We start from the raw sequence: 13858 nt of genomic DNA, 5'->3' as shown, positions 1-13858 counted from the left end.
GCACATTAAAATCAATCTAATAATGAGCTGAAGATATGGCTCCAAAACACCATATGAGAGAGAATGAGGATCGAATGTGTAACGTACTACAGAGGCCTCAGTGCAAGTGTTTTTACAGCAGCTTCTGCTATCATCTCTTTGGAGCACCCAATTCATCCTGCTGTATTTCTGTTCTTTGATAGAACCAACTTGAGTATTCTTCTTTAACAGCAAATGACATACACTTAACAGGCATAGCTTCAATAAATCCTTCAACATCTCAAATATTTAAAAAAAATGTTAGTATTTGAGAAATTTTTAGATTTTTTTTCGAACGTTTTTCGAGCCGCAGCAAGTATGACGTAGCACATATTTCGCATGAACCCTTCCGGAAAATTATTTCAGTATTTCAATAAACGGCAATGCATAGTGTTGAAGAAAGAGGGAGCGGAAAAAGAGTTTCACGAGAGTTATCTTAATATGTGTTGGCACCCCTGGATTTATTTCTTATCCAAATTCTCCCTTTTCCTTGGTTTTCTTTTCTAATACATCTGATAAACAAGTTTCTACGACTCTACTTTCAAATCATCGTATTCAACGTGTGGGGAAACAAAACGAATAAAATGCCGTCGTTGTACTTCTCCAGAAAATGAAGCACTTTTTTAAGGACCTTTTTTACAAAATTCAGCACTTTTAAGGTGCTTAAAAATGATTTTCAAATTGAATCATTTTTCATGACGCTATGACCCTGATTTTGCAATATTTATTAAGTAAAGAATTTTTTTTAATAATATTCTGCATATTTTGTGCAATAAATATAAGTTGTTTTTATAATTTGTCGATTTTTTGATTTGATTAAGGAGGGATGTGCGTTAAAGAAGGTAAATTGTATTAAGGGGCCGGGATAGCCTGGTTGGCATTTCGTTGGATTCTCGTCCCATGGGTTGCGAGCCCGAACCCCGCCGGCCGAAGTCCCTCCGCGTGTGTGGCGGCTGGCATACGTATAAATCTGTCGTGGTCACAAAGTCCTCCATGTCGAGGGTAATATGACTGGAGGTACTGGATCAGGGGTGATCGTTCTCTGATTCAGGTCTAAATTTCGATCTGTGGATGTCCGCCCCGTTAAAAGGGTCGTGACGCGTGAATAGCTAAGACGTACTCTTGTCCCTAGATGGCGCTACTGAAAAACAAGAGACGCACCCTTAGCTTAAAATTACTGACTTCGTCAGTGGGCTTATCTATGACAAGGGCCATTAGAAAAAACAATTGTATTAAAAAAACAACAATTATTTTAGCTTTTACCTGAGTACTTGTTGTAAACGTATAATAGCGATTAATCGCCAAACATATCATATTAGTTTATCAACTGATTTCAATATTGGCATGCAATTAATATACAAATACCAATATATATATATATATGTATATATATATATATATATATATATATATATATATATATATATATATATATATATATATATATATATATATATATATATATATATATATATATATATATAAAAACTGGTGACGTTTCTGATGAACTTTCGTTTGTTCCAATAAAATATTCAAAACGCATATCTTAATTTCAGCATTTAATAAGAAAAGCAGTCTATTTTTTTTCCTCTAATATGATTGTAAACTAAAACAATAAATTCGTAGTTACTTTTTATCATAAAATGCTATTTTCTGCATTTAATTGAAAGAAAAGTAATTGCAAACGATAAAATGAATTTCTTCAAATATGCTGAAAATACAAAGATAAACTTTTTGTTCTTGCCAACTGATACAAATCTTCGGATTTGCTTAAAAGCTTCAAAGGTTTTCAAATATATTTTCGTAACAAACCTATACTTATATATTATTTTTTTCATGCTTGTTACCTAAATATCATGTATTTTGCAATAAATACTGAATTGTACGATGGCAATAAATTCATCATTTATAGTTTGTTTCAAAATTTAATATTTTATTATTTTTTTTAAGATACTGAAAGATATTCGACCACAATAACTTAGATGAAAAGGATTGCCTTGGATTTTTTTCTTTGAATTATTATTTGTGATACGTTTAATATTCGTACAGAAATATGATTAAAAAAATTTGTTGGAAAATATGTTTAAAATATATTTTAATTAAAGATATGAAAATATTTATACAATAAAAATATCAATATGAAAGAGAACAAAATTTTTCATAATTTTAACATACTACAAAAATTATTTTTGTATTGTAATATTTTCAGACGTTATTGCAGAAAAACGTTAAACTTTAGTTTAATTTTTTTTATTAATTAAAATTTCAAAAAAAGTAAAGAAAAAAAAGCTTTGTGTTGCACGTTTCCATCCTCCAAACTATACATGTGGCAAGCTCGGAAGCTCTAGGTCAAACGGTGTAGCCTGTAAAATGCCAACACACACACAAATGTACATTCAATTTTGTAATAAAGATTATAAAGAGGAACGGTATTGGGACCTCATTGTGTGGATCTGCTTTAACACTTTCCCGGGTTAAGAAAAGTATTTTATTGCTTTCCCCCTTTTCTGATTGCGATTTTTGTAAAATGACTCAGAAGTTAGCTGATTGGTTAAAGGTTTTGAAATAATTTATTTATGCATAAATTGGCGACAGCCATTTTGTAGAATATCCTAGAAAGAATGTCAAAGAACACGGATCGATCGCAGAAAGTGCATCCATTAATAGACGGTCATTAAATAAACAAAACGCCCCAAAAATTACCACATTTAAAGTGATATGCTTTTTCTTATTCCCGAGGCATTTCTAGCATAAATGTTCTGTCCGAGGTGTTTTTCGTCGATCATTTCTGCATTGTCGAAATGATCCTTTGCAAGAGTTCGCCAGGCCAAAGGCTGCACTTCCGTTACTCTAGAGACATTGATAAATGCTCGATTTCTGAAATACGACAAAGAATCAAAGAGACACCAAAATGTAAAATTCAGTTTCATTCACATATTTTAGATATATGTACAGAAAATATTTCGTGATTTTTTTCGCTTATCTCCGACTCTGATAAATGACAATAAACTGCGAAGAATGACATTGGACAGAGATAAGCTATGAGTGCGTACATTTTATTGCCACATCAAGAAGAAAAATCACAACGCTGGTTCGTCTCGTCTCATAATATGCTAAAATATATGTCAAGGCGCATTTTATTGCCATAAATTCCACTTAACGCAGGCAAAGAATTAAAAACTTTTCTTCGCTCTAAGTAATTTTTACAGAAAATAAGTCTCTGGATGAAGAATGGGGTCTCTTTCACCACAGTAGCGGCTCCGCTCCGCTAGCGCCGAGAGTTTTCGCTTTGCCGCAGCGTGGCGGCTGGGGAGTTCAGGAAAGCATCGCTGGCGTGTCATCTCGCCAGGGTCTTCTCGATCTGCTGGTGCTGGCTCCGGATGGCCATGCGGTTGACGTGCACCGGGATAGGAACGACGATTTTAGGCCCGCTGCCACTCGTGCTCGAGCCGACTCGGCCAGACGCGAGCCCGGCTTTCACGCGCTTCCACTTGGCTCGCCGATTCTGGAACCAGATTTTCACTTGAACCTGGCGGAGAGAAAGACGTTAGAAAAGTGACAGTGCTATGCAACTCAATGAACAAATTCTTCAGGGAACTTTTCTACACTGTAAGATGGAAGCTTTAAACGTGTGCAGATTAGGAAGTTAAAGGTTATGTTAAACGATGAATAATACTGTTTATCTCAAGTCTATGAAATAAAACAAAAATTCTAAACCGAAAAGAATTTGAACAAAAGAATGTTATACCTTTTATTCACTTATTCTGAATAACCGTTGTATTCTGAATTCTAACGTTCTTTGAACTTAGAATCCCCCCTCTTCCAGGTACATTCACTAAATTATCTTGTCCTTCGGAATGTAAATCCTTGATGCCGTTACTGAAGCATCATATTCTTTCTGTTTAGATTTATAATGACTGTAGATTCCAAAAATAAAAGAGTAAGCCATTTTTGATGCTTAAAAATATCTATCAACAGAAATATCAAATCCATCAATAAAAACATCTTGTCTCTACTTGTCACCAAGAAAACATTTATTTTCAGTTAAATTTTTAACATTTTTTGTTCCCCCCTGATAAAAGCCGCAATCTGCCAAAACGAATGCTAAAACAGTGATAATGAAATAAAAAATACACCCTGCGTCATTTCTTCCCGATCAGAACTTCTATTTTCAAAAATCAAGAAATCTATTTTTTTAAAAATTATTTTGAAATATATAGGAATATGTAAAAACTAATTCACTGGTCTTATACTTCATATTTATACTGTAATAATGATATAACGATGATATCTTTGACATCAAGGCCAAATCACAAGATATGCATAAAACATCCCCCCCCCCTAATTTGTTTCTTACTACACGCGATGTTTATTTCCATTAGTTTTTATGGCTGCACTCCTTTCTTTATTCTTCGTCATTTGCGCTGTAAAAAAGTTCTGTGGGAAACAAGAATACACAATTCAATATGGTAACCTTCGATTTTCGACTAAGAAACGGAGCAACTGCACATGCGTGATCGACGATCTAAGTCGTGTTTTCCCAAATTTGATTATTTATTTCTTTTTAAATTGTTATGTATTTCGTACAAAAATCCAGTTGGGACATCCCTGTGGGCGCTTTGATGTTTCAACGAAAAGAGTGCTCACCTCGCTCAGCTTGAGGGCGTGCGCTATCTGCGACCTCTCGGTGAGCGAGAGGTACTTCTTGGCGTGGAACTCCTTCTCCAGTTCGAGTAGTTGCTCACTCGTGAAGGCCGTCCGCCGGCGACGCCCTCCCTTCCCGTCCCTCGAGCGCTCTGAAGACCCCTTTTCCTCGTCCTCCAGGGACAAGGAGTGCTCGTCACCGCTCATCTCGTCCTCCAGGGTCGTCACGTCGGGGCTGGACGAGGAGTCCCGGGTCGTGCTCATGCCCGTTGGACCTGAAAAAGATGATTCTCTCTCAGTTATGTTATTCTAAAGTTTTATTTAAAAAAATTAGTAAGAGGACAAAGAATAGACAAGAAATAAAATCTGGAAACTCCCTCCACCCCAAAGTTTATTTTTTCATAAGTAAATTGTTAGTTTTGCTCTTAAAAATGAGGAGAACTTTCTGAAGCACATTCCATTGCAATGAAAGCTTATTCGGCTGCACAATACGCACAAATTTCTTTTAAATCCCATCCACCAACAATGAAACTGTGGACGAAGTTGAGCATAAATGGAAATCGCCTTCATGAGGGGACATTATTGCCATCTATTTATGCATTTACTATTGTTTCTTCATCAATAATAAAAATTATCAGAGCCAAAATCTTACTCTTCGTTGCAGCTGATGAAACAAGAAAACTTTTTCCTAATGTGTTTTATAAAATAATCCACCGAATGCTATAGAAAATAAACTGGTTGGCAATTTTGACTTAACATGGATATTTCGCCATAAAATATTTCAAAAACTCAAAACTTTCTCCATTCAAGACTTCTCTTACCTATTGGTGTTTTCATTATAGGAGTTTTTATGCAAATTACAAAAAAAAAAAAAAAAAAAAAAAAAGTCATTTTAACGAAGTTGAATAAAATTATTTTTCTCATAATATAACTTATCCTAGTAATATCTGAATGGGAAGATAACTGTACACCCTAAAAAACTATAAATTCAAAGTTCCGTTTCAAAATTGTACTTCACACTTCGAGATTATAATATATCCATCCATCTATTGATTCACCAGACACTCAAAAATGAACGACCGAGTCGAGATCAACTTTACACGAGACTAGCTATAAGATTGAAATGCGGTGTTTTGAAATAAATTCTATGTAAAAAAATAATGATTTATTATTTTTGGATGCTTATTATATCGAATAGAATGATCTCGTGAGGACTAAAGAGTTACAAGATAATGAAAAATAAATCAAATAACAAGGATCATTGCTTAATAAACTTATTAGATACAATATGTTATGTAAACTTCCAAAATAAAATTATAATATTTTATTTAAAAAAAAATTTTCTTAAGACATTTTGCAGCAAATTCAACGCTACCATCTTGATGATTGAGTTTCTTTGCTGACTAGGATCTGCTAAGTAAAAAGAATAAGGGTTCTTCTTGACTGATATTAGACCTCAAACAATATTATTATTCTAATTTTCAATGCGGGGAAAAAATTTTCCGCAGATGAGACTGTAACTGGTACAGTAGACAAACCTTTCAAAGCAGAAATAAAATTTAAAAATGAATAAATTATTTTTAAATATGTTTTATATTATATAAAAGAATTTCACATCTTTTGTAAAAAAAAAAAAAAAAAAAAAAGACATTTCCGATGAAGATTGGTACTGTATAATTGCAACTGACTATTTGCAAAGGTAAAGAGATGGATAGCACCCAACTTCTCCTTGGATGGATGGCCGTGAAATCGCTGGATTATATTCATATGTATGAATATTCATATTTAAAATTGTAGTAATCAAAAACAAGTCAGTGGCGAGGAGCAGTCGCATTCCTACCTTTCGGGCCATGAATATTTCACATCACATCTAAATCTGTGAGATTTTCCCCTCGACATTTTAGATGTGAAGGGCAAAATCCAGAATTTATACCGACACTCTGGAAGAATTGCGTAAGCAAATGAGTAGATAAGAGAAAAATGTATGAAAGAAGAGAAGAAGCGTGTTGAAAGCATGAAACCCCAAGAAATGGGATCGTGGAAGCAATAGACACAGATTCGATAAGTTGTTGAGAAGTTTCGAGACAAAAGATTCTCGCATCATTCGATCCTTTTACTGATGTCATTTTACTGTCTTCTGCCGATGTCGACAAAAGACGCCTTTATTCTTGCAATGTGCCACATGAAACATTTGGGGGGAAAAATCATTCTCAAGTACAGCGACTTAAGGGAGAGAGAAAAAAATATGACTCAGTTGCGTTTCTAGATAGGAGCAATGACGCATCAATCCATGACATTTTACAAAATGTATCACTGCCAACCATCATCAAAGGAATAATCAGAACGAGGTCACCTTTCAGTTTCGAAGTTAATCTTTCCACCTGCAGTTTAAAAGAATCACTTTGATCATTTCGTTTGTATTACTATTTTACTTTGTTTTATGATTATCATGTTTCTAAACAATGAGGAGTAAAAGAAAATAGAAATTCCAAAAGATAGTTATGTCTTGTGTCGAGTTTGCTGTTTTTTAAATTTATATATAATAATTTTGAGGGAATTATTTTCTGTTTCATGTAATAAAAAAACGTGGATTTTTATAAAGCTAAATTTTGTTACATTGTTAAAATTTAAACTATGATTTAGAATTCAAAAATTATCGATAGATCAATATTTTGATCTCACACTTTTTAATCATTATATTTCGGACGAACAAAATCAATATGTGTGAATGAAAAGAATAGATATGTATCGATATCCTCCTGATACTGGGCAGATGGATGCAAATCCATTTTTAGGGGGAAAAAAAGTGATGTATTTTTTTTATAATGTAATTTGGAGCCAAAACTCGACTAAAATCATATATTAGCTTAAGAAATGTTTAAAAACAATTTTTTCATTTTAGCTATTAAACGTAATAAAATCATCTATTCTCCATTGGATTTTTTTTAATCTTAGAGATGTTTTTAAGCTCCGTTTTGTTATCTTTACATTTAGTCACATTTTTACCATGCTCTTTTACAATATATTTGCACATTCTTCAAAAAAATGATAAATAATAATGGCTCATTTGTATTCAATGCTCGATTTACTTCATCAAAGAACATCTAAATTTCATCCATTGAGCCAAGACAACTTCACAGAAGTGTTTTTGAAATATTCGCAAATAATTTTTTCATAAAGTTACTTTATTTATCTCAAACAATTCCTCTTTCTTTATTATTTATTCTTCATTTTTCTGCTCAACAATTTCTGATCTTTGAAAGGCCTTTCCATCAGTACGCAGTACTCTCAGCGGGCCGATTTCGAACACTCCCAACGGGAGCTTAATATGGAAACGTTTACACAAGCTATTTCAAAAACCGCTCTAATCCTTTCCCAGCGCAGAAATGGAACGCGAGAGTAAACAGTTCGCTCTTCACCCGTCCGCGCTCGAATCAGATCCACTCCCGCTAAACACAACTGCCGAGCGACAGGAGGTCTCGATCCAGAAACGCCCACCAAATGTTTGAATGATTTTTCGATAATCGACTTCTAAAGCCCCTTTCATTCTGCTCTCTGGTGGGGTGTCAGGGCAAATCAGCCGGCAGAAGTCACACAGGATTCGGGGGACCCTTCTAATCTGGTGGAGGGCGGGATGCGACGGCTTCTCTTTTGTGACACGCGATATGTCCGCTCTTTAGAAAGGCCCCGGGTCCCCTGTGCGCCCTTTTCTATTTGACTCCTGCGGCGTTTTTAATCCGAAGGGTGGAACAACAAATGCCAGGGAAACAACGAATATGTTCCCTTTACAGTGAGGGCAACTTTTCCCAATCGGGGTTCAGTTGATTGAGTTTCGCAGCATCTATCAAAGTTTCAAGAAATGGCAAAGGATGGACGGAAGAGTGAGGGCAACCGCCTTTAGCAGGATTTAATAAGAAACGTTAGCCTGAAGTACCAGTCGAGTATTTAAAATGGCAGATTCTGCTAATTTATCCACCGATTCGATCAACAATTATATATGCTTTAGCCTAAAAAATATTTTAAAAAATTATATTAAAATCATTGGATTGCCAATATAAACATGGATGCTTAGAAAATGGAGAGTGTATAAACAATTCTCTTCGATTTTCAAAGCACAAGTACTTCTTAAACTATGAAAGACCAGCCGTACATAAATTTGAAAAGGTCTAGAGCTATACTTGTCATTCTACTGTTTTTTGTGGCTGGAAGAAACATGCGATTTCTTGAATATTTTTTTATAACTAATCTGAGATTTTTTTTTGCTAATAAAAGCGATAAAGAGAGGGATTATGTACTGAGCTTAACATGTAAATTTGCATGATGATAGATATTTCCATCATACTGGTTTTTGATTACTTTATATTATATATTTATACTAGGATTTTTGTAAACATTTTCCCTTTAATCTAGAGCAGGGATGGTGAAGCACTGGCACGCGTGCCATTGATGGCACTGGGCACAATATTTTCGGCACGCCACCGATCAAAACGGTTTACATTTTAGTTCAAAATAACAAAGTTCAATATGAAATATTACAAACAAACGCGAGTGTTCCCATTCCATTTAAAAAGGACACAGATATTTATACGGCTGTTAAAAATTAAAGTACAGAGAAAGAAATTAATTGGAAAAGAATTATTTCAGTAATTGATGGTGCTCCAAATATGGTGAGCAAAGAAATGGTTCCATTTGTTTATTTCAAACAGACGTAGGACATTCGATTCTTGAACTTCACTGCATTATTCACCAACAAGCCTTGTGTTCGAAGAGTGGTTTAACATCTCTTGATAATGAAATGGCGTAAGTCACAAAAATAGTCAACTTTATATCATCGCAGACTTAAATAAGCGAAAGTTTGAGGTTTTGTTGGATGAAGTCAACTATAGTCAAGTATAATGGCTTACTAATGAATAATAATGTTCGCTGGTTGAGTCGCGGGAACATACTTCAAAGATTTGTTGACTGCTTGGAAGAAATCGGACTGTTTCTGCAAAATGTGGGGGAAATTGAACAATATCCGCAGTTGTGGGATGTTATGTGGCTCTCAAAATGGGTGTTTTTACAGACAGGTGCCAACATTTCAATGAATTGAATTTAAAGCTTCAAGGCACGAATGAAACAATTGCCGTCATGATGGATCTCATTCGCACTTTTGACGCTGGTTTGCATGTTTTCATGTACGATATTATTAAAAAAAAACTACAAGTACTTCCTAAATGTGAAATATATATATATATATATATATATATATCAGATCAGAAGATTTAGATCTACATGAGAAACCAGACGAAGAAAAAGTTATTGAAGAGTTTATTTCCGTAATTGATTCGTCAATCAAGGAATTTTCAGACAGATTTTCTCAGTTCAAAGAATTATCGGAAACGCTCAAGTTTCTGATAATTGTGATTTCATTTGATTTTTTCCTAATTTGATTTCATTTGATGAACTAAACGTGCCCCAATTCGATTAGTTGCAAATTGGAGAATTTGAAATGCAACTGATCGATTACTAGTCTAGTTCAATGTGGATTCAAAAATTCATTGAAACAAGGAAAAAGTTGGAATTGATTGAACAGAAAGATTAACAAGCAATACAAATAAAAATGCCGGTAACGAAATTTTGGAAGCATGGAATTCGATTCCAGACACATTTAACTGTTTGAAGAAGCTTGTCATGCTATTTTAACCATATTTTCATCTACCTATGCCTACGAGTGATTATTATCAGAGGTGAGTATCATTAAAGACTCTCTTTGAAACCGTTTGGCAGATGACTCCAATTCAGCATGCATTCTGCCAAAAGTAACATCTAGCAATCCTAATATATTTGTCATCTAATCTGCAACGAAAGAAGTCACACTAATGTTACTTTCATTTGAATGACTCGTATAACTAAAACCTTTACTTCTATACAGTGCAAAATGTATTTTTTCGTAGTAAATAAAGAGTTTTGAGTTGCTATTATTTAGTTTTATTATTATCCCAATAATCACGAGTCAAAATTATTTGACGGCACGCTATACCTCATTAAACATTTCTTTAGAAAAAAATGCACGTTGATCCATAAAGGTTCGCCACCCCTGAAGCATGAATTGTATCGCCCTGCTTTGTTTCACTAAAAAGGAAATAATCATCCAAAGAAAGGTTAAAAAATGAAATCTACGATCGTAAATTCCAAGTTATCATGTGAGAACATTATTATTTTTTTAAGTCATTATTTGTCTTAATTAATTTAAGTCACCAGTTTAAACCGGTTTGAAACAATCAAGAGACTTCTCTATCGGTCTCTGTCTCCCTCTTTCTCTCTCTCTCTCTCTATATATATATATATATAATGATAATTTTTTTAAGCTTTTATTTTCAACTTTTCTAGCTGGCAAACTGAGTTTTGGAGCTCGATCGATTTTGAGATGAAATAACAGCTATGATATCATAGTTCTACGTCAACCTTTTAAAAACGCATCTGCTATCAAAGAAGCATACGTAATAATATAGCAATACTGGTAAAAGCAGGTAAAAAAAATATATGCGATTAAAAGATGATGATCAAAATTGTCATTTATGCTTTATTCATTGCCTACGCGATTTCGAGCTTCAAACCCCCCTTACCAAAACAGCATCATGTTCTCACATGATAATAATGGTTGACAGACGTCAACGGGGGAGGGCACATAAATATATATAATTAAAATCTATAAACTAATATAAGCATTCCTAATCTAAAAATATATTAGAAATATTACTAATCACAATATATAAATATATAATGTATAATATTTATGGAAATAAGGAGTATTAGATACAAATGCAAATTTATGATTAAATTGGAAAAATTATTTTTTGGTACGCGTTTAGTGTACTGATATTTCAGAGCTATTATTATTTTTTTAAAGAATATTTTGACCTCAAAATAAAGTGCAAGTTGTCTACCAATTTCAATTTTTAAAAAAATATTTGTTATTGTTGAAGATTAACAACTCTATTTTTTATAACTTATTTATATGTAGTTCGCCAATTTAAGGACAAGAAATTTAGTTCCCTAAATGACTGTGTAAATCTGGCAATAATCTTTCTTTGCATTCAAATCATCTAATAATTCCTTTTCAATTCAAGGAATTATTAGATATTTTAGATGCAAAAAAATATTATATAAAAATTATAGATCACAGTGATACATAAGATTTCAAGTTCTTCACAAACAATTCATTTCTTAATCCTATTCCTAATGATCTTCCACTTCGAAGATGTCCTTACACAGAGCACTTGAGCGACTGACAGGATGCAGGCGGCGTCGAAGAGTTCATAAATATAGTCATATGCTGCATCACGAAACCTGTTTGAAATCTTGAAGACCTTTAACGCACAAGTATTTCATATGGCACCAGCCCAGTTTCATCTCGTTCTTAATGTTGTATTTGAAATATAATTTTTGCTGCTATCATCATTCAAAAATTGTAATTATATTTTTAATTTTAAGTATAATTTTTTCAAATTTGCTGAGAACGGAGAAAATCTAATATAATCATGTTGCTTCCAGTGAATCGTTCATTTTCCTTTTTTTCCCTGCTTTCAATCAACCCACTGATTTCAAAGAATTGCAAAGAAATATGTCAAGAGGTGAGAGAATGGAATCCATCCACTTTTGGCGCCTAAAAGCAAGAAACCAACGAGATGTGAAAGAAATTAGCCATGGAAAAGCATTGTGAGCTAAATTAACAGTGCCTCAAAAAGGGGTTTTTTTCCCCCTTTTCCTTTTGACTTTTCATCTTAAAGAAATTTTTTTGGGACGTGGTGTGTTGTCCCACGCCCATAAATAATCCAGGAATTCGATTATATTTGGCTGAGAAGTCGAAGACGTCTTCGACCAATAAAGGAAGTGATATGGTCTGGTAGTAACTGGAATAGATCTCGGGTTCGGTCGAACATGTGGTCCATCATGATGTCTTCAACTCTAAATTATAATCGTCGTTAAAGACACCAGAAGCGACCAGTAAAATCGTCCTCTCCGTGAGGACGAAAAGCTATATAACAACGAATAGGGGCCCTCGGTGATCTTGTTTGTTGAGTGCTTAAAAGATAGCTGCAGATAAGTGTATCATTTTTTCACTTGATGTATCTGACATTAAAAATTCAGTACAAATGGGTTAGTGATTTTATAAACATAATCAGGGTGTCCTTCTATTCTTTAGCGTCGTATATGAAATTCGAGACGCATTCAGCAGGTAAAAAAAAAAAAAAAAAAAAGTTAATTCTAAGGCAGCATTTAACGTGGCTGTGTATTATAAAATCTTTGCATGTAAAGTTCTGTTTTGTGAAGGCAACATTTAAAGTGTGCAGTTTCAAATTGAACGACTGAATTTTAAAATAAATGCTTTAATTAACTTTCCCTTATTAGGGAACCCAAAGTGTTGTTGTTGTTGTCATTATTATTTACTGCATAAATAGGAAACTAGAGATTTACAAGAACATCCATAAATTAGATTTATATATTACTTGGTATTGTATTATCTTATTTAGATTGTTTTTATCTTTAATTCAAAATTGGAAGGAGAACGTCGAACTTATGATCATTTTTGGAAACGTTTTTGAGTTAATATGAAACTTCAAAGCAATTCAAAAACTTTCTTGCAGAAAAAAAATGGAAATAGTGTACATATTTAAAAATGGAAATATTGTAAAATTTTTCATCATTGTTCGCTTTTAAACTTAATTGTAATATGAAAATTTCAAAAAAATGTGTTTTTAAAGCATACTTAAAACAGAAACTCGCTCATTATGGAAAAATAAAGTCTTCATACCATCGTCATCAAGAATGAAAAGAAGAAGAAAAAATCTGGTGGAAATATTTGCGATAACAATGAAAACAATTCGTTTCTTTATAAAAGTAAACATATTCTTGTAAAATAATTTTAAAGCTGCTTATAAAAATAAATTAAAAGTATATAAATATCTATACAACAATTAAATGGATATCAGGGAAAAGATTTTTTTTTTCTGAATTTCAAGATGATAAGAAATTCTTTTCGTTTTCGAGAGTTTTAACGGTTATGGAGCAAAAACGTCAAAATTTCATTTAAATTTACTTAATAAAAAATTCGAATTAAAATTTCAAAAGCTGCACATTTTTATGTTCCAAAGTAGGTCAGTACCAAGTTTGGTAACTTTAGGGTCAACACAGAGGTTCCCATCCATTTCTA

General features: G+C 33.3%; 1 protein-coding gene across 1 annotated transcript in view; it reads right to left on the bottom strand.

The window, feature by feature from the left end:
* Nucleotides 1-2375: 2375 nt before the first annotated feature.
* The window catches only part of LOC129966005 (homeobox protein unplugged-like), a 49725-nt gene continuing 38242 nt past the window's right edge, over nucleotides 2376-13858 (bottom strand). The window contains exons 2-3 of the mRNA XM_056080334.1: nucleotides 4666-4937; nucleotides 2376-3547 (exon numbers count right to left, since the gene is read on the bottom strand). Coding sequence (XP_055936309.1) covers nucleotides 3356-3547; nucleotides 4666-4937 — 464 coding nt within the window. The 3' untranslated portion in view covers nucleotides 2376-3355. The remainder of the gene's footprint in view (nucleotides 3548-4665; nucleotides 4938-13858) is intronic.

This window comes from Argiope bruennichi, chromosome 4 (genome assembly GCF_947563725.1).
Source record: "Argiope bruennichi chromosome 4, qqArgBrue1.1, whole genome shotgun sequence".
NCBI lineage: Eukaryota > Metazoa > Arthropoda > Arachnida > Araneae > Araneidae > Argiope > Argiope bruennichi.
The sequence above is the reverse complement of the archived record's forward strand: the minus strand, read 5'-3'. Positions and strand labels throughout refer to the sequence as shown.